At 38.7% G+C, this 20,316-nt stretch overlaps 1 protein-coding gene across 1 annotated transcript in view; it reads right to left on the minus strand.

Annotated features, from left to right (window-relative positions):
• The window catches only part of Uba2 (Ubiquitin-like activating enzyme 2), a 368,774-nt gene that overhangs the window by 186,592 nt on the left and 161,866 nt on the right, over positions 1–20,316 (minus strand). The window contains exon 8 of the mRNA XM_090382009.1: positions 16,774–16,892. Coding sequence (XP_090238135.1) covers positions 16,774–16,892 — 119 coding nt within the window. The remainder of the gene's footprint in view (positions 1–16,773; positions 16,893–20,316) is intronic.

Consider the following 20,316-nt stretch of genomic DNA (forward strand, 5'->3'; position numbering starts at 1 on the left):
AATGGAGTCACTGGTTAAAGATGCACTGCAGGATCATCTAGACAAGACTGCAGCAATAATTCAGACACAGCATGGGTTTGTTAAGGGAAAGTCATGTCTGACAAATCTGATAGGATATTATGATGTGGTTACAAAGGAACTGGATGCAAAAAATAATTTTGATATCACATATTTGGATTTCAGGAAAGCTTTTGACACTGTTGCACATGGAAGACTATTGTACAAATTGGAGCAGAATGGTATTAAGGGTAAGTTGCTACAATGGATAAAAGGATGGTTGAGTGGGAGAAGACAGAGGGTGGTAATTAATGGGTGCTGCTCTTTGTGGACTAATGTTATTAGTGGAGTCCCACAGGGTTCGGTGTTGGGTCCTCTGTTGTTTTGTATATTTATCAATGATATTGATGAAGGTATATCAGGCTCGAAGTTTGCAGATGATACAAAAGTTGGCAGGGTTGTTAATGACAGTAATGGCAGTGTGCTACTGCAACAGGATCTAGATAATTTGGGCAGATGGGCTAAAAAGTGACAAATGAAGCTTAACCTTGACAAATGCAAAGTACTACATTGCATGGGTAGAAGTAACCCCAGAGAAACGTACCAAATGTGTGGTACTACACTTAAGGTGTTAGAAAATGAAAGACCTGGGAGTAATTGTGCAGTCAAATATGAAGTTTTCTGAGCAATACAGACAGGCTGCAAGGGCAGGTCATGGGGTTTTGTCAATGATATATAGAAATTTTGCTAGCAGGGAAAAGGAGGTGATTGTCCCTCTGTATAAGGCAATGGTCAGGTCAGGCCACGCCTTGAGTACTGCGTACAGGTCTGGAGGCCTCATTTTAGGAAGTATGTAGATTTGCTTGAGCGTGTACAGAGAAGGGCAACAAGATTGGCGAGGGGAATGAAGGGATCCTCTTACCACGAGAGGCTTAAGTTCTGCAAATTGCAATGGCTGGAGACTAGGCACCTGCCCAGTAATCTGATTGAGGTGTATAAGGCCTTGAATGGGTTAAGCATGCTGAATTCTGATGGGATCCTTCCACTTGTTCAGATTACAAATCTAAGGGGGCATAAATTCAAATTAAGAAAAGACAGATGTAGAATAGATGTGTGGAAATTTGCCTTTAGCCAGCCGGTGGCTAATTGCTGGAACAAACTTCCATCTGTCGTTGTGGAAGTTGATAGGTTGAATAAATTTAAGGAGGAACTGGACAGGCAATTGGAGGGAATGGTGTGATTTTTTTTTTTTTTTTGGCTGATGCTGCATAAGCTTGCACTTGCTTTCCTGCATCACATGCCACTATTACTACTACTACATAAAAGCCATGTATCTGTAAACAGAGAGCATTTGATAAACAGTTTTGCACTTCTCACACACAAGTTGGTTCACTCTGCCCTCAGCATAAAGGAATGTGTCAGATGACTATGACCTATGCAGAGCTGAGAAAGAATAACTCCCTCTCTTCAGATCCTGCACAGAGTGGACTGCCATTTCTTGATTGCAGGCTTAATCTGGTGTAGTTTATTTTGAGCTGTACATGCCAAGAATCTTGCCATTGGGAATATAATTTGATGCAAATTTGCATGTAGTCTTTATAGAAGAAACAACAGGCAATGGTTATCCAGGGGAACGACTGATTTGGGATCCAGCAGAAGCAGATGTGAAATTCTGATTCAACATGAGAAAAAGCATCAGCTGAATCCAGGATAGAACCGGATGGGGTTATGCCTAACCAATAATAAAGCCTCTAACATGCTTGACAAATCAAGGGCTGCTATGGCCAAAATGCACTTATTACTTTGGAGTGTTGGTCAATATATGAAAGAAATTGTTCTAGAAATTACTGTATATGTTCATCATTATCAGAAAACTCCAGATTTTATGCCTACTATAACAGGCATATTATAAACACTAAGTTTCAGTTTTTTTTAAAAAAAGAATCCCATATTTTCAGGTTATTCAAAAATGGTTCCCAATGTAACCCAGTAGTCATCACCACCCTGGCACTAAGAGTAAGCTGCTTTCAATTTTACATTTTTATTATTTTACAGAGCATCACTATCTCTTCTTTCCTTATTTGTGTAATTTCACTAACAATGTTTTTTTTCTTCCACAATTTTTTTGATATTTCACTATCAGAAACATTTTTGAACAATATACCTGCTTAATCAGCACAACTTTGAGAAGATTATGTTCTATGAAACAAGAAATCATTTGTCTTTTTTTCTCTACAATATTTCTTATCTTTAAATGTAATAGAAGCAAAGAAATCATTTGAAAGAAATCTAATAGAAGCAAAGAAATCATTTGTCTTTGCTTCTATTAGAATGAGCAGAAGCCTGAAAAACAAGATGCATGGTATTTCAGAGACTGCTGGGAGCCATTGCGGTACAAGTAAACACATGGGTTGTGTTAGGGTAGCTAAGAATAGAAACAGGTGCAGGTATACTTGCGTGTACACCAATGCTAGGAGTTTAGTAAATAAATTTGATGAATTTGAGGTATTGCTCAAAACATCGAAGGCAGATATTGTTGGGATATCAGAGACGTGGTGTCACACAGATATAAGGGATGCAGAACTGCAATTTGGGGAGTACAACGTCTACAGAAAGGATAGACAGGATAGGAAGGGAGGAGGGGTTATGCTATTAGTTAAGAAACACATAAAAACCAAGGAAGTGAAGCCAGTCGACATCGCTGGACAGTGCAGTGTGGAGTCAGTTTGGTGTGACATAAACATTGGGAGATCAAAATTGAGAGTAGGAGTGTGCTATAGGCCTAATGACTCTGATGAGTATAATAAGGAACTGTACAGGGAAATAGAGTGGGCCAGTAAATCAGAGTGTCTTATAATGGGAGATTTTAATTTCCCAGATATTGACTGGAATTTGGGGGCTGGTTACTCACACACTAGCAGGACTTTTGTGGATTTATTGGATGATTGTTTTCTACATCAGCATGTTCAGGAGGCAACTAGAGGGAGTAATACTCTTGATTTGATTATCAGCAGTGATTCTTCATGCATTAAGAATCTGCAGATAAATGAACCACTAGGTGGCAGTGATCACAGTGTGCTGAAGTGGGATTTACTCAAAGAGGTAACTACCATTAGGGGTAAAGGGAAGGGTTATTGCTTCCGTAAAGGCGACTACGATGGACTGAGACAGTATTTAAATTCTATACAGTGGGACCAACTGATGATGTTACCAACAGCAAATTCAAAATGGGAAGCATTCAAAGAACCTATCTTGGAAGCTACTAGGCTTTACATACCAACTAAGAAATATTGTTCAAGGTTTAGGCCAAAATGGATGTCAGATGAACTAATGAGGCATATGGCAGAGAAGAAAAATGCATGGGATACATACAAATTAACACATGACACAGAAGCCTATGATAGATACAAATTGATATGCAACCAAGTTACAAAGGAGGTTAGGCAGGCGAAGGCAGATTACGAGAAATCCTTGGCAAGGGATGCAAAGAAAAACAGCAAAGAGTTCTTTACTTATGTAAACTCTAGAAGGAAGGGGATGAATCAGATTGGTCCACTTGATATCGATGGGTCAAGTGTTGATGATCCTGCTCAGGTAGCTAACAAACTAAATGAATATTTTGCATCGACATTCACACATGGAGTTATTCAGCGAGGGGAATGCCAGAGGTGTATTCAACTCTAGCAGTAAGCTACAGAATCTTGAAATAACTGGGAGTAAAGTGGAGGAGAAACTGTTGAAGATAAACACAAGAAAGGCACCCGGGGTGGATGGGATCTATCCAGTTATATTAAAGGAGGCAGCAAAGGAAGTAAGCAAACTCTTAGCCATAATTATGAGAGCTTCCTTGGACTCAGGGGAGGTACCCATAGACTGGAAATGTGCAAATGTGACCCCAATTCACAAAGGAGGATCAAAGGCTGACACAAGTAATTATAGACCTGTGAGCTTAACTTCTGTTCCAGGAAAATTAATGGAGGCACTGGTTAAAGAAGCACTGCAGGATCATTTAGACAAGACTTCAGTTATAGCTCAGACACAGCATGGTTTTGTTAAGGGGAAGTCTTGCCTGACCAACTTGATTGGATACTATGATGCAGTCACAAAAGAACTGGATGCAGGGAATAACTTTGATATTATATACTTGGATTTTAGAAAGGCTTTTGATACTGTTGCACATGGAAGACTGCTGCACAAATTGGGGCAGTGTGACATTGGAGGCAAATTGCTGCTATGGATAAAGGGGTGGTTGAGGGGGAGAAGACAAAGAGTGGTAATCAATGGACACTGCTCATCGTGGACTGATGTTATTAGTGGAGTCCCTCAGGGCTCAGTGTTGGGTCCATTATTGTTTTCTGTATTTATAAATGATATTGATGATGGTATATCGGGCTTAATGTCCAAGTTTGCAGACGATACAAAGGTTGGCAGGGTTGTCAAGGACACTACTGACACTATGCTGCTGCAACAGGATCTGGAAAGGTTGAGCAGATGGGCTGAGAGGTGGCAAATGAAGTTTAACATTGACAAATGTAAAGTACTACACATGGGAAACAGCAACCCCAGAGCAACGTATCAACTCTGTGGTACTACACTGACAGTGGTAGAGAATGAAAGGGACTTGGGGGTGGTTGTGCAGGCAGATATGAAGTTCTCTGAGCAGTGCAGACGGGCTGCAAGAGTAGCTCATGGAGTATTGTCAATGATATACAGGAATTTTTCCAGCAGGGATAAGGAGGTGATTATTCCCTTGTATAAGGCAATGGTTAGGCCACATCTTGAGTACTGTATACAGGTCTGGAGGCCTCATTTCAAGAAGGATGTAGAGCTGCTGGAACGAGTACAGAGAAGGGCAACAAGATTAGTGAATGGAACAAAGGGGTGCTCTTACGAAGAAAGAGCTTAAGTTTTGCAAATTACAGTGTCTGGAGACTAGGCACCAGCGAGGTGATCTGATAGAGGTGTATAAAGCCTTGAATGGTTTAAGCATGCTCAATGCTGATGGGATTCTTCCTCTAACTCAGAAAAATCACCTGAGAGGGCATAAATTCAAATTGAGGAAAGACAGATGTAGGATAGACGTGCGGAAATTTGCCTTTAGCCAGCGGGTGGTTGGTTGGTGGAACAGACTGCCATCCCTTGTGGTGGAGGTTGATAGCCTAAATAAGTTTAAGGCTCAGCTGGACAGGTATTTTGAACGAACAGAGGGGTGAAGTGGAAGTGGGTTTTTTTTTTTTTTGGCTGATGCTGCATAAGCTTGCTTTCTTGCATCAAATGCCTCTACTAATGCTAATGCTATGAAACAAGAAATCATTTGTCTTTTTTTCTCTACAATATTTCTTATCTTTAAATGTAAGCATTTTATCCATTAAAAATTTTAAAAAGTCCTGTTTTGTTCTCCTTCCATTTCTTCACAGCTTCAGTATTAAAGGTTACGCCTTTCACCACACACACATTTTTTGAAAGAAAGCTCATGACAAGTCTTAAATTTTTGGAAAAGCCCAATCACAAAATTTGAAACCTTCAATATTCATCCCATGTGCAAACAATACAGCCTTAGCTTTTAAAAGATCTGTCATCATCATTCGCTATTCCAAAAGTACCTTTTCAAGGTCCAGATACTTTGTCTTTTGTGGTCTTATTAGCATCAGTAGAGGCATTCGATGCAAAAAAGCAAGCTTATGCAGCATCAGCCAAAAAAAAAACACTTCCACTTCACCCCTCCATTCGTTCGAAATACCTGTCCAGCTGAGCCTTACATTTATTTAGGCTATTAACTTCCACAACAAGGGATGGAAGTCTGTTCCACCAACCAACTACCTGCTGGCTAAAGGCAAATTTCCGCACATCTATCCTACATCTGTCTTTCCTCAATATGAATTTATGCCCTCTCAAGTGATTATTCTGAGCAAGAATCCCATCAGCATTGAGCATGCTCAAACCATTCGAGGCTTTATGCACCTCTATCAGATCACCTCGCCGGTGCCTAGTCTCCAGACACTGAAATTTGCAAAACTTAAGCTTTTCTTCATAAGAGTACCCCTTTGTTCCTTTCACTAATCATGTTGCCCTTCTCTGTACTTGTTCCAGCAGCTCTACATCCTTCTTGAAATGAGGCCTCCAGACCTGTATACAGTACTCAGTGTGGCCTGACCATTGCCTTATAGAAGGGAATAATCACCTCCTTATCCCTGCTAGAAAAATTCCTGCATATCATTGATAAGACACCATGAGCTATTCTTGCAACCTGTCTGCACTGCTCAGAGAACTTCATATCTGCCTGCACAATTACCCCCAGGTCCTTTTCATTCTCCACCACTGTCAGTGTAGTACCACAGAGTTGATACGTTGCTCTGGGGTTGCTGTTTCCAATTTTTGTAGTACTTTACATTTGTCAATGTTAAACTTCATTTGCCACCTCTCAGCCCATCTGCTGGACCTTTCCAGATCCTGTTGCAGCAGCATAGCATAAGTGGTGTCCTTAACAACCCTGCCAACCTTTGTATCGTCCACAAACTTGGACATTAAGTTTGATATACCACCATCAATATTATTTATAAATACAGAAAACAATAATGGACCCAACACTGAACCCTGAGGGGACCCCACTAATAACATTAGTCCACGATGAGCAGTGTCCATTGATTACCACTCTCTGTCTTCTCCCCCTCAACCACCCCTTTATCCATAGCAGCAATTTGACTCCAATACCACACTGCTCCAATTTGTGCAGAAGTCTTCCATGTGCAACAGTATCAAAAGCCTTTCTAAGATCCAAGTATATAATATCAAAGTTATTCCCTGCATCCAGTTCTTTTGTGACTGCATCATAGTATCCAATCAAATTGGTCAGGCAAGACTTTCCCTTAACAAAACCATGCTGTGTCCGAGCAATAACTGAAGTCTTGTATAGATGATCCTGCAGTGCTTCTTTAACCAGTGCCTCCATTAATTTTCCTGGAACAGAAGTTAAACTCACAGGTCTATAATTACTTGCATCAGCCTTTGATCCTCCTTTGTGAATTGGGGTCACATTTGCACATCTCCAGTCTATGGGTACCTCCCCTGAGTCCAAGAAAACTCTCATAATTATGGCTAAGGGTTTGCTTACTTCCTTTGCTGCCTCCTTTAATATAACTGGATAGATCCCGTCTACTCCAGGTGCCTTTCTTGTGTTTATCTTCAAGAATTTCTCCTCCACTTTACTCTCAGTTATTACAAGATTATCTAGCTTACTGCCAAAGTTGAACACACCTCTGGCATTCCCCTCGCTGAATAACTCCTCATATTATCCTACCCAGTGCAGCAGATTTCTCCAAGATTTCAATTTTTCAAAATGGTGTACCCTTTAGTAATGCCAAATTGTTTAGCCATGTCGGTCTTAAAACACGTGCTATTATCTACAGCTTGTGAAATCTTAATTTTGATTGCAACTACCTTTTGATTGGAATTACTGGTAAGATTCTAAGATGGACTTCTAGATAGATATACCATTTGCCCTGCAAATGGCATTCTTCAGATTGGTATAATGTCAGGAGTGGGGTTCCTCAAGAATCTGTTCTAGGACCACTGGCAGAGAGTGCTGTTGTCTGCCTATTTGGTTAGTCGCATATGTTTACTGCTCCAGATTTTTGCTTTTAAAAATTAATGTTAACAATGAGTTCATTTTAAAACACATGCCAATGGATTCCTCGTCATGTGGACTATCGTGGGAGTAAGTTTGATTTTTTGGGTTCTCTGCTGGGATATTTTCGTTATTTATCTGGTGCTATTGTCTGTAGGCCCAGTCACCACACCGCCACAGATATAGCATTGGAGAGCACAGTCACTATCTTGGCCGCTGCAAAAGTATCTAGGTGACCTTGCCTGGGTTTGTTATGTTTGTTATTTGGTTTTTAGGAGCATTAGCAACTAAGGCCATATTGCTCCTGGGATATGCGGTGGTCATTCCCTGACCTTTCCGCATCCTCCATATTTGGTGGTCATGGTCTCAAACCCCGGTCTAATCAAGAAGCATGTGTTACACACTGCTGCTCCTGCCTACCTGGCTAAGGAGGCACCACCTTGCCTGGGGTGGGGTTCCCCCTTTTTGTGCTGACAGTGGATAGATTTTCTTGTGACTTGAGCGTACTTGAATATTCCGGCAACTCTCCTGACCTTGAAATTCTCACCAGGTCTTCCCTCGCTGACCAATCTCAAAACCAAGACCTGTATTGTCTTCCTTGCAGCATCTACTGTGCTACAACTGATTCTATCATGTTTTTTGTATCCCCCCCCCACTTCCTCAAACTTTCCGCAGCCAACTTTCAACTCCTCCCCTTTCCTGCACCAAATTGACACACTAACTCGTGCTTGATTGCATCCTGCAACTCTTGAGGACTTGACACTCTTACAGCTTGCATCCCACTAAACCAGAGAACCCCACAAATCCGGAATCCTTGAGAAATAGAGGAGAATGGAATGGAAGAGGCAGAGATTGGCTCACCAAGCACAATTGAGGATATGCCACCAACACAGGGGACACAGGTGGTAGATGACTTTCATCAACCGGCAAAATACCACCACTTTGCTTATTGGAGGCTTGAAGTGGTGAAACCCATGTTTAGTCTCTAGAGCAAAGTTTCCAGCATCCCCCTCCCCATTACTTCTCCTTCAACCCATGCACAGTACTAAGTACTACAGGTTTTGATACCTTTCGTGTTTGGGGTTTTCATAAAAAAAACAAAAAAAAAAAACCAAACTCTACAGAAAGAACAAAGGAGACCAAGGACCCAAAACCAGTCACAATGAGGAAAAATACAAAATTGACATTACCAAAATTTGATCAGGAAACCGGGAGTACAAGTTAGTTAGTTATTTGGTTTTTAGGAGCATTAGCAACTAAGGCCATATTGCTTCGGGGATATGCAGTGGTCATTCCCTGACCTTTCCGCATCCTTCGTATTTTGTGGTCACGGGCTCGAACCCGGGTCTAATGAAGAAGTGTGTGTGTTATGCACGGCTGCTCCTGCCCACCTGGCTACGGAGGCACCCTGGGAGTACAAGTGAGGCCAAGCACCAAGCGATCAGGTGGGAGGGCTTGAAGAACAGCAGAAAACACCAGAGGGAACCATCCTGGAGCCTACACTCCCACAGGGAACTGTGCCAGAGCAGACACTCGTGCTGCATATGGCCCTCGAAAATATAATGAAGAAGAATAGTAGTAGGATCTCTTCATCAATCCGTGCAGAAATAATCCTGCAATGGAATAAGCTGGAGACCATCCTAACGAACGCACATACAAATTACCAGAGAACAATGGCAACACCGGAATCCCTATGTGCAGATTGCGGCAATCAAATGCCAGAGTGCGTCACAACATATGCTCAAGTGCTGAGGAAACACTGAGAACGGGCAAGCCCCCAGAAGCTAAAAATAAAACACTTCTGCCAATGCCCAATATAGTCATTTTAAGACCAACAGGGGAAAATGAACATGGGGGAAGTGAGGAAATCAAGAAAAAAGTAATAGAAAACCTCAGAGAAGAATTAGCAACCAGAATAAAAGCCATAAGAAATACCAGAAATCCAGGGATAGTAATAGAGACAGAGAGTAAGGAAGAAGCAGAAGGAATTATAACAAACCCCAAGATCCCTACATTGGGCCTCACAGCAGAGGCCCTGAAGAGAAAACGGCCCTCGGTGGTTATCTTCAACATGGACCAGGATATGACCTCTGAACTTCTGACAGAGGAGAGCTACAGGAAGAATCTAAAATGTGCACTCCCAGAGCGTGATGGGAAAGTGCTGGTTATCCCAAAATACAAAACCAGAGTAAAGAACGTGAAGTACCATCTATGTGAAGTGGAGCAGTCATAGGTATAGTGAGCATGTGGGAGTAATAAAGTGCTATAGGTGCTGCAAATATGACCATACCTCCCATACCTGCAACCAGAAAGAAGCTACGTGCGGCCACTGCTCGGAGAAAGAGCATGAATTTAAAAACTGCCCCAAACAAGGAAAAAGATTCCATATGCATCAATTTGCAAATCTCTGAGGTTGGACCACACACAGTCCGCACGGGATGCAAATTGCCCAGCATACCAAAAAAGTACAGTGTATTCCAACAATGAATTGATTATGGAGACACACCATAAGAAATATAACTATGGAGTTTTAAAGATACACCAGATCAATGGGCAGTGCGCTAGGGCAGTGATTGACCAGGTGCACCACAAAGCTGATGAAGAAAGTGCCAACATCATCTTTTTATCCAGGAGCCCTATACACACACAAAGCAGGTTAGGGGATTCCCAATGAGTTCTAAAATTATCCAGAGTGATGAGGATACCTCCATGGGCAGCAGGGGTAGTGAAGAATCCGGAAATAGCAGCAAAAAAAATTACCACAGCTCTGTATGTCCTGGGATGCCTGTGCCCATATAATCAGCTCAATTGGGAGCTTCTACGCAATTTCACTGTACTGCAGACCTGGTGTGGAAATCGACTTTGCTATGACATATCTCCAGTTAGTCCAGACAACCCTAACAGGACAAAGAATATTTGTAGGAACAGATGTAAACTGTCGCTCCCATTTGGCACAGTGCTACACCGTACCACCACAGAACCAAAAATGGACAAAGGCTCAACAAATTCAATCCTCACAGTCAAAAACCAACCCTTTAACCTGCCAACATTCTGCAATACCTTGTGGGAAGCCACGATTGATATCGCCCTGACCACAAGGAATATTGAAGCCCACGTGACCGATTGGACAGTGCTGTTGTTGTTATTATTTGGTTTTTAGGAGCATTAGCAACTAAGGCCATATTGCTCCGGGATATGCCCTGACCTTTCCGCATCCTCCGTATTTGGTGGTGACGGGCTCAAACTCCGGTCTAATCAAGAAGTGTGTGCTAAGCATTGCTGCTGCTCCTTCCCACCTGGCTACGAAGGTGCCTATTGGACAGCACAAAATGCCTGGACCACATTGGATCACGATACAATAATCTACCAAATCAGAAGATAAATGACAAAAATAACTACAAACAGACAATTGGCAAACAGATTCGCTATCCAAAAGACAGACTGGGAACTCTTCAGAGTACAACTGACCAGCAAGGTGCAAAAAACGCTAGGGGAACTGACCAGACAGGCAGTGAACAGTGAGATGAAAAACCCGGATATGCTCCAGTATCATAACTGGAGCAGTGGAGACAGCGATGAAGAGGAAAACCCCCTCAGTTGGGGACATGCCCCGGTGGACTCCAGAATTATAAACATTGAGAAAACAGGTCCAGACAAAGCGGAAGGAACTCCAAAGAGCACGGAGAACATGGATACCAACAGAGGTAGCAGTAATACGGCAACAATACAAAGAGGTGCAAAACACCTATACAGAAAAAATTAAAAAGAACAAGTGAGCCTCTTGAGAAAACCTGGTCTCCGAGACAGGGAATGAGAACCCCTGGGGCATGGTGTATAAAATCACCACAAACAAGCTCCGAAGGGGAGAAGTAGTCACTGCAATGAGGATGCCCAATGGAAGCCTGACTAAAACATGGGAGAAATCTATCACCAATATCCTTAGTGCTATCATCCACGAACCACCAGATATCCTTAATGAACAACAACAGGCAATATGCCAAGCCAAGCAAACCAAACATATAAAACCCAAGAAATAGAATCGCTCTTCACAGACAATGAATTACAGGGTGTGACCTTGCAAAATGCGCAACAGGAAATGTCCCGGCCCGGATCTCATAGAACCAGAGATGGTCAAAAAAGCCGTGGAATATATACTGAACTTGATACTTAATCTCCTCAATCAATGCCTAGAAACTGAGAAATTTCCGACAAGTTGGAAGTCTGCACACTTAAACTTATCTTAAAAAACCCAACAAAACCTCCGGACCAACCGGCCTCATATCGCCCCATAGCCCTACTCTCGACCCTGAGCAAACTCTATGAAAGGTTGCTCCACAAAAGGATCATGAACCATTACAAAACCGCCAACCTGGAATCACCCAGGCAATATGGATTCAAACCGGGCTTCTTGACAATTGAAACAGTCCAGAACCTCATAACCAAGGCAACCCAAATACCTTGTGGGAAGTACTTTCTGGTAATAGCAGAGGATTTTGCTGGGCCTTCGACACCGTCTGGTGGCCAAGCGTCCTTGGTAGGCTCTGGAAAGCAGCACTCCCAGAAAACTTGTATAACAGTGTCCAGGCATATCTGTCAGATAGGAAAATTGAGGTCATCCTTCCAAAGAGTTGTTAAAAGCGTCCACAGGGGCTTCCACAGTAGCGGCCCCAGGACAGATCCTGGGGCCGCTACCATGGAATGTGGTCCTTGGTGACTTCTTGGCTCTGGACCTGGGAAATGTGGCCAGTCAGGCCTTTGCTGATGACCTCATTTTAATGATTTGACAAACTCAGTATTACTAAAAGGCTCTTTAAATATCAGACGATCACAGCAAATAAAGATAGAGGGATCCACCATTAAACTAGCAAAGCAAATAAAGTATCTAGGTATTATCCTGGATGGAAACCTGTCTTTTACACCTCACTTACCTCAGAGAAAAACTAAGGAACTATGCAGCACTGGTAGCATGAGTATCTCGCAGGGACTGGGGACTCAACAGGAAGACCCTGTATTACAAAACAATATTAATCTCATCGATCACCTATGGATCGCCAATCTGATTCAAGAAGGCTGGAACAACTGTCAACAGAAGACTGCTGGACACTATCCAAAGAAACATACTTCTAACTATAACCCGGGCCTGCAAAACGGTGAGCAACCACGCTCTGCAGGTCCTGGCAGGAGGTCTTCCACTGGACCTCAAGGTGACTAGATGTGGACTCTTATTTACTATCCAAGGATATGCCTGCCTCCATCTATGACTTTACCTTGGACCCAACCAACAGCCAGACAGCAGAGAAACAACAAATAGTGGCTCACATGTTGAAGATTTGGCAGCACAGATGGGAGATGTCGCCAAAAGGTCAAGTTACAAGGAGCTTCATACCAACAGTCACAAAAATGTACCCAAAAGCCCCCTCGTGGTTCTACCCTCAGCTAAATACAATATTCCTGCCAACATTTCATGTTTACATGGTACTGTGTGACTATGTAAACAGAGATAGAGAAAATTTACAGAAAGTGTGGATGAGCACTTCCACAAAACAACAAATGATTATTTATCAGTGTAAAAGAAAATCTCTCTCTCCTAATTCTCTAATACGGCACTTACAGTAGTGTCATGTTAGAGAATTTGGGAATACCCCTTGATCTGCTCTGTTCACCAGCACGATTTCTCGGTATGTGGGACAAGTGGTCAGATAAGTTTTACGAGTACCCCTAAGCTGTAGAAAGGTAATCCCTTTAGCTCTCTTAATTCGTGCTTAGCAGCAGCACTAATTGCCTGAAGGCCAGAAGTACAAACAGTGTATACCCTTAAGCCTCTCCTAGTCCATTCATTATATGAAAATTTTCTTCGCTCAGTGGAAACTATTTTAAATGTAATTACCGAGGGGAATTCAAAAAAAAATTCGCTAAATAGAAAAATTAGCTATAAAGGAGTTCGTTAAACAGAGGTCCGATTGTGTAATTTAAAATTCTAAAAATGGTTATAAGGTTTTATATATCAAAATCTTAACAATAGACAGTGAAAAATGAAAATTTAGTTAAATAACTATAAGCTTATTTGGATAGTAGGTAAAAACATGCAAAAATTTTTTTACTGAATATGACAAATTTCGAAATGTACTGCATCTTTGGATGTCACACGTCACAAACAATCTGCATTTTCCTTCATTTTTCTTCACAAAGGAAAATATTGAAAATTTTTCATATGAAATTGTGAGAAACTAAAAACTTGTTACTTCCAAAAAACTGCTCGAGTAAGACTGTACTCATAATCAGGAAAGCAAATAAAATTAGTCACTATAGGGAAAACACTGAAAAATTTAAGCTGGTTAGTTTATATTCCACTGGTTATCATAGTTATGGGTAGTACTTTGAACAACTTTTAGAGAAGGTGCTGTAAATTAACAGAAATTCTTTTGCATGAAACTAAAGTTGCTAATGGGCTTTCAATTATGTTTATGTTGTCATTTCAATTATGTTTATGTTGTCATTTCAATGATGTACTTTTTAGTTAAAGGATAAATAAATACTCTCATTAATTTATTGATCTAAGAGAATGCATAAATCCTCTGATTATTGAAATTAACTTTTATATTTTATATATTTAATGAAGAGCTTGTTTCAGGATTTTAAGTGTACATCATGGCAGTGCTTAAACACACCTGTTGAACAATTGATGGTAATTTAGTTTTGTTGATCCCTAAGTATAGTTTGCCAATTCAACATCTTGGGGACTGCAACAATGCCACCATGTCCTATATTTCACCAAACTGTTGAACATTTATCTAAAAATACTTATGAATCCTTTTAGTAACCAAAAGGTTTTGGATGTGTATGATATTATTTTATATTTTATCTAACTATTGCTTTATTTAATAAAAATTATAAAAAATATATAATTGTAAATGACAGAGACAACATTAATAAAGAAACAACTTTCATTTGTTACAATTGTTATTTTTGCTTTTTAATGTCATACACAGTAGAAGAGCAAACATTAAACTCAAGCCACAATAACAATGATTTTCAGCAATTGTATACATTACTTTGGTACACTGGAAAACTTTTCTCTCTGAATTAAAGTGTGATGATAAACTGAAGCTATAATATGATTCAAAGACAGTAATAATTAAATTCTGTAAAAAGCATTTAAGTTTCTTTATATGGCTAATTTTTCCCCTATATTAGTAATTAAAAATAAATTGATTATTGCAACTATACTGAGTGAAGCAGAGCAAAACAAAAAAAAAAGTAAATAATAAAGAAATAATAAATAAATTGAAAAGCGCACAGGATCATTCTACAAGGTTTAGAAACCCTTATGAACTTACTGCATATTAACAAAAGTTCCATAAGTTTTGTATCAATAGATTAAGAGGATTAGTAATTACTCCTTCCTCCTATAGGCACTAAAACTGAAACTAAGAAAATATTTCCTTCAAAGTAGTGATTCCAGAGAACCTGAAAATGCATATGGTATAACATTATATAGGAACAATCTTCAAATAAATTTTAATTTTTCTCTCGATCAAATACAAACGAATAAAGGTTGCTGTATCAATATTATTTACAAAAGCACAATCAAAATGCATTATGTTGGTCTAATGTATCATGTAATAACTGCAGAACTGAGATATTCGTTGGAGCTTCTCTGTCATTAATTGGTCAGTCTTACCCACAAATAGCAACAAACAACTATGACCCAACAAACTTACCTCACAAATTAATGACAAAATGCAAACATACATTCCTTAATCAAAAGAACTTTATGTACTGTACATTGATCCACTCACTTCAAAGTTCACAAGCCTTCTCATGAGGACCCTAGACAATTGGCTAACTTGTCTAGGCAAAGTGCATTGGTTTGTCAGCTCCGATATCAGTTCAGACTTTTATTGCCTATTATGTTATAGTAAAAGTCCAATAACACAAACATAGGTAAACCTTAATATCAAATAAAATAAATAAATTACCAAAACATTGAGCTTCCACTGCAGTGTGAACATAATAGTATGGTAGTTGACATCAAGCATCAATAAGAGTGTTGTCATTTATTCCTGTAGGTTTTGGTTTAATGCCTTCTATACATTTACCACCTTCACTACAGTTTACTGTATAGCATACAGTAAACCATATAGTATAATGCCACTTTTATTGCACTTACAGTAAACTTTTAAAAGAAAGTGCAGAAATAATGAACTGAAAAGTACACAGTGGTTCTAAAGCAGATTTTTCTGCAATACTATGTGAGATGCGAAGGATGCCTGCAAAAACACTCTCAACTTGTATACAAATATCTCTGATTTTCCATTTTCAAATCAAAAAAATAAGTTGACATTCTGTAATATATGGTACACAAAGGAAGAATAAAAGAAAATATATTAAAAAAGACATTTTCTAATTACTTCAATGCAAAATACAAAACAAAACATACTTTAAACTACAAACGAGCTTTAAATTTTATAACAATATAATTTTAGTTGGATCACTAATCACCAATAGGTGCTGATATTAAAAAAAAAAAAAGTACCTTTGCATATCATGTGTGTCATATCTGTATTTCGCCACTACTAGGCAACATTACTTACTTATTGCAACGATTCTTCTTAAAGATATTTCAGATTGCTACATTATTTAAAACACAACATTAAATGATAATACTCCATGATATCCAAAAACTAGAAATAATTTTCTGTATAAATAATGATTTATTTCTGAAAATTAGGGTTCTATCCCCCATGCCCATAATCTTTCTAAAATGATATGACAGAGATTTTAGCTGCTAATACAAAATAGTACAATACAATATTTAAATATAACAGCAAACATTAAAAAATTAATAAATTATGCAAAAGTTGCTTATTTACATAAATTAGCATATAATTTCATAGTGCTGCAGACAGAAATAACAATGGAGCTAACCAATGGAACATGCCACAAATGTTATCATAAAGAATATACACTGAGCAGCCACTTTGTATTAGCAATGTCCACATTCCCAAGCTGAAAAAATCCCCAATTCCAACAACTAAAACAAATTATACCACTATCAAGAGATAATTCCTAGAAATCATAATTTTTCCAATAAGTAAAAAAAAAAAAAAAAAAAAGTTCAGCAAATAAATAATACATAAGAAATCACTCACCTTATTAAATAACTTGACAGGATCGTAGTCACAAGACAAGGCCCACATTCTAGTAGATGTACGCTGCATGTTGAATGAGGTATCCATAGATGAATCAAGAATGATGGGTAGAGTCTTAACTGTAACAGACAAGTTATTTTACTGATAACTGAAATGAACAAATTAAATTGTAGAAAGATAAAAACAGCTGATGCATGATCACTGTCATGTAAAATTTACCAGTGTATCTCAGAAAGATGATTAAAAGTATTAAAACAAATGTTGAATATGACAAAATTAAAACAACCAACAAAAATATGCCAGATAGACAAAAGTTATAGAGAATTAAAATATAGGATTAACCCTCAGCAGAAAAGACTTAGGACTGGCATCCTATAAAGAGCTGGCCTAGAATTCCTCTCTATGGTATCTGCGCATATTAGACTGCTATAATGATTTCAGGAATAATCTGATATAATTTGTTTTTAGCCTGTCATTGCAACAAATACTGTCACTAAGAAAATACAGTGGCTACTTTCTTAGATACAGCTACCCTTTAAAAAGGAGCATCCCTTCAGTAAAAGCATCACAAGTTTGTACCATGTAGATATGCATGCAATTCAGTTCAAGAACAGACAAAACAAAAGGTTCATGTAACTTTAAAATGCAGTACGGCACTTGGTGCCGGAATGAGCATCTCACAACTGCAACCTGTGGGTTACAGTTCTGAGATGCTCATACTGCAATAACATTAAGCCAGGGCAAAACTGCAATCTGAAACATCTTCTTAATGAGAAGCCTATGAAGGCTGACAAGACTTGCACAGGAGGGCTACATTCAGTCAAACAATATTCCATCTGTCGTTGTGGAAGTTGATAGGTTAAATAAATTTAAGGAGGAACTGGACAAGCATTTGGAGAGAATGATGTGATTTTTTTTTTTTTTTTTTTTTTTTTTGGCTGATGCTGCATAAGCCAATACACTTGCTTTCTTGCATCACATGCCACTACTACTTATACAGAATCAGTCAAAAAAAAAAAAAAATTCCATTTCACACAACCTGTATTAATATTAGCATTAATGATGCAAAGAAGTTCTAAGGCTTTTGTTGCATCAGCCAAAAATAATAATAATAATAATAATAATAATCAAATAAAAAACCACTTATTTGGCTCCCTCCTCCCCTACCAAACTGACCTTTGAATCTCCCCAAGCTGTTAGCCTCAACCACAGGAAAACAACTTATAGTTTCAACAACTTATGGGATAAATTAAAACATCCTGCAATCCAGTCTACACCTCTTCCCCTGTAATCTGAATTTATGCCCCCTAATTCTAGAATTATTTATAAATAACAGTGAAAATTTCGTCCTCATTTACTTCCCCTGAGAGACTTTTACATCTCAATCGGGTCTCCTGTAAGGTGCCTAGTTAGCAAACTCTGCAGCCTACATATTCAATCTATTCTCATATGGATGTCCTTTTTGCCAACTAGGCACATTGCTTGTCTTGGGACTATTTCAATAAGCTCAATGTTTTCCTTTTAGGTGTGGTCGCCATACTTGAACAGTATTCTAAAAGTGGTCTTACAAGTGCCTCATACAGTGGGATTATGACATACAAGCAAATGCACAATTTTAAAAAATTTCATAAGAGTTACCTCAATCTTTATACATAGGAATACTTCTCTTTGTAACTCTCCAACTCAGAACTTGATTATGCAGTTTAAAATGATATGCTCTTCATTAAAATACAATTAAATGTATTCAATTCTCAAAGCCGATGTATGATCAGTCCCCTGGGATCACAGCTGAAGGCCACAATCCGACTCCAGATCTATACAATTAACCACATAAACTTGAGTGATTGAAGACTGTGTCAAAATTTAAAAATAAAAGCCGTTAAAATTATGCCTCCTAGCATCATTTAAATACGATGGTAAATATTTGTCTAAAAACTATTTTCCTTCCTTAAGGGACAAAACTTTGACATACTGTCGTGATCACAGGTAGGAAACAAACTGTCTAATGTGAACTTTCCCCACGCTATTTATTACTGAGAGATTACTTGTTAACATGCATCCATGCAAAAGTCCATGAATCCGAGATGAGGAAAGGTCTCCGTATGTTAAATGCATCGTTTTTGATTCTCGTTCCTATGGTTTCTGCAATTAAGTCTTGTGTAATTGTGCTGTATGTTCAGAACCTTCGCTTCATTAAATAAGATGTGACCTTCATTTATTGAATGGACACTGTGGCCATCTTTGCCCTAACTGATGCCGCACGTTGCTTATATGGGATCTATGTGGTACAAAGAATCACATTTACCACATGGAATATTATATACTACATCATTCAATTCCGTAGCTGAAGAGGAGAGGGCGGAGCACCTTTTCAGTATTCAATGAAGTTTCTGAGTGGGCTTCGCTATTACTCTAAAAGCAGTGTCCCTGAAAAGAATATTGAGCTGTTTGTACCATTGATAGACATATGGAATCTTAATAAAATGTTTTTTCCCAAGCCTATTATTATTTCCTATATTATCTACCCTATCTTTAACCTAATTTTGTTTATGGTATCTAATGAATCCCCCCCCACCCACCCACCCGTTGAAAAACCTGTATGTAAGCTCTTCAATTTCATAATCTAATGCAATCTGAGCTGTCGTATATTTATATTCGTTTGAGAACTGATTTAAAATAATGGAAGGCTTATAAGTGAACGGATGATAACTCAAATAATGTAGGAACATCCCTGTGTTTGTCGGCTTTCAATATATTTTAAATTGTAATTTATCACTCTCCCTTGTTAATGTAAAGTTTAAAAAATTTTTTGTCCTTCCTTCCTCCTCCTCCTCCATTGTGAATCATAGCCTCACGTGCACATTGTTAAATGTTCCTAAAATGTTCTTTGTTTTCTGCTCATCCAATACAATAAGAATATCATCTAAATATCTCTCGTAAAAAGTAATGTTGGTAAAAACGGTGTTAGATATTTGTTCTATTCTATTTAAATATATTTTGGCAATAAGACCACCCAAACTAAGCCCCACGGCTAACCCGAATATTTGTCTGTAAGTTTTATCCTGGAAGGCAATATAATTTGCTTGAACTAAAAATTTTACAAAATTAGAAATCTCTGTTTTTGGAAATTTAGTCTAATATTAACTGAATCATTGTTAAATACTTTCCATATCCTATGCACTAATGCACAGACAATATTGACAGTAGTGTATAGTGACACTACATCCAAAGAGAATAATTTGTCTCCTCCCCTATCCTTCTATCTTATAAGTTTGTAAACAATATGTTGTAATTTTTTATGTTAAAATTTAATATTTATCTCATCAGCTTTATTATATAATAAAAGTGTGATGCCAATGAAGCAAACGACGGAGAACATTTTAGGAATGTCTGACAACATTCATAAGGCTAAGTATGAGTCACATTGGAGAAGGAGGATATACAAGCAAGGACAATAAATTTTTTAAACTTTACATTAACAAGAGAGAGTGATAAATTACAGTTTAAAATATATCAAAAGCCGACAAACACAGGGCTGTTCCA

Source organism: Mastigoproctus giganteus, chromosome 9 (genome assembly GCF_048544385.1).
Source record: "Mastigoproctus giganteus isolate SK-2022 chromosome 9, ASM4854438v1, whole genome shotgun sequence".
NCBI classification, from domain to species: domain Eukaryota; kingdom Metazoa; phylum Arthropoda; class Arachnida; order Uropygi; family Thelyphonidae; genus Mastigoproctus; species Mastigoproctus giganteus.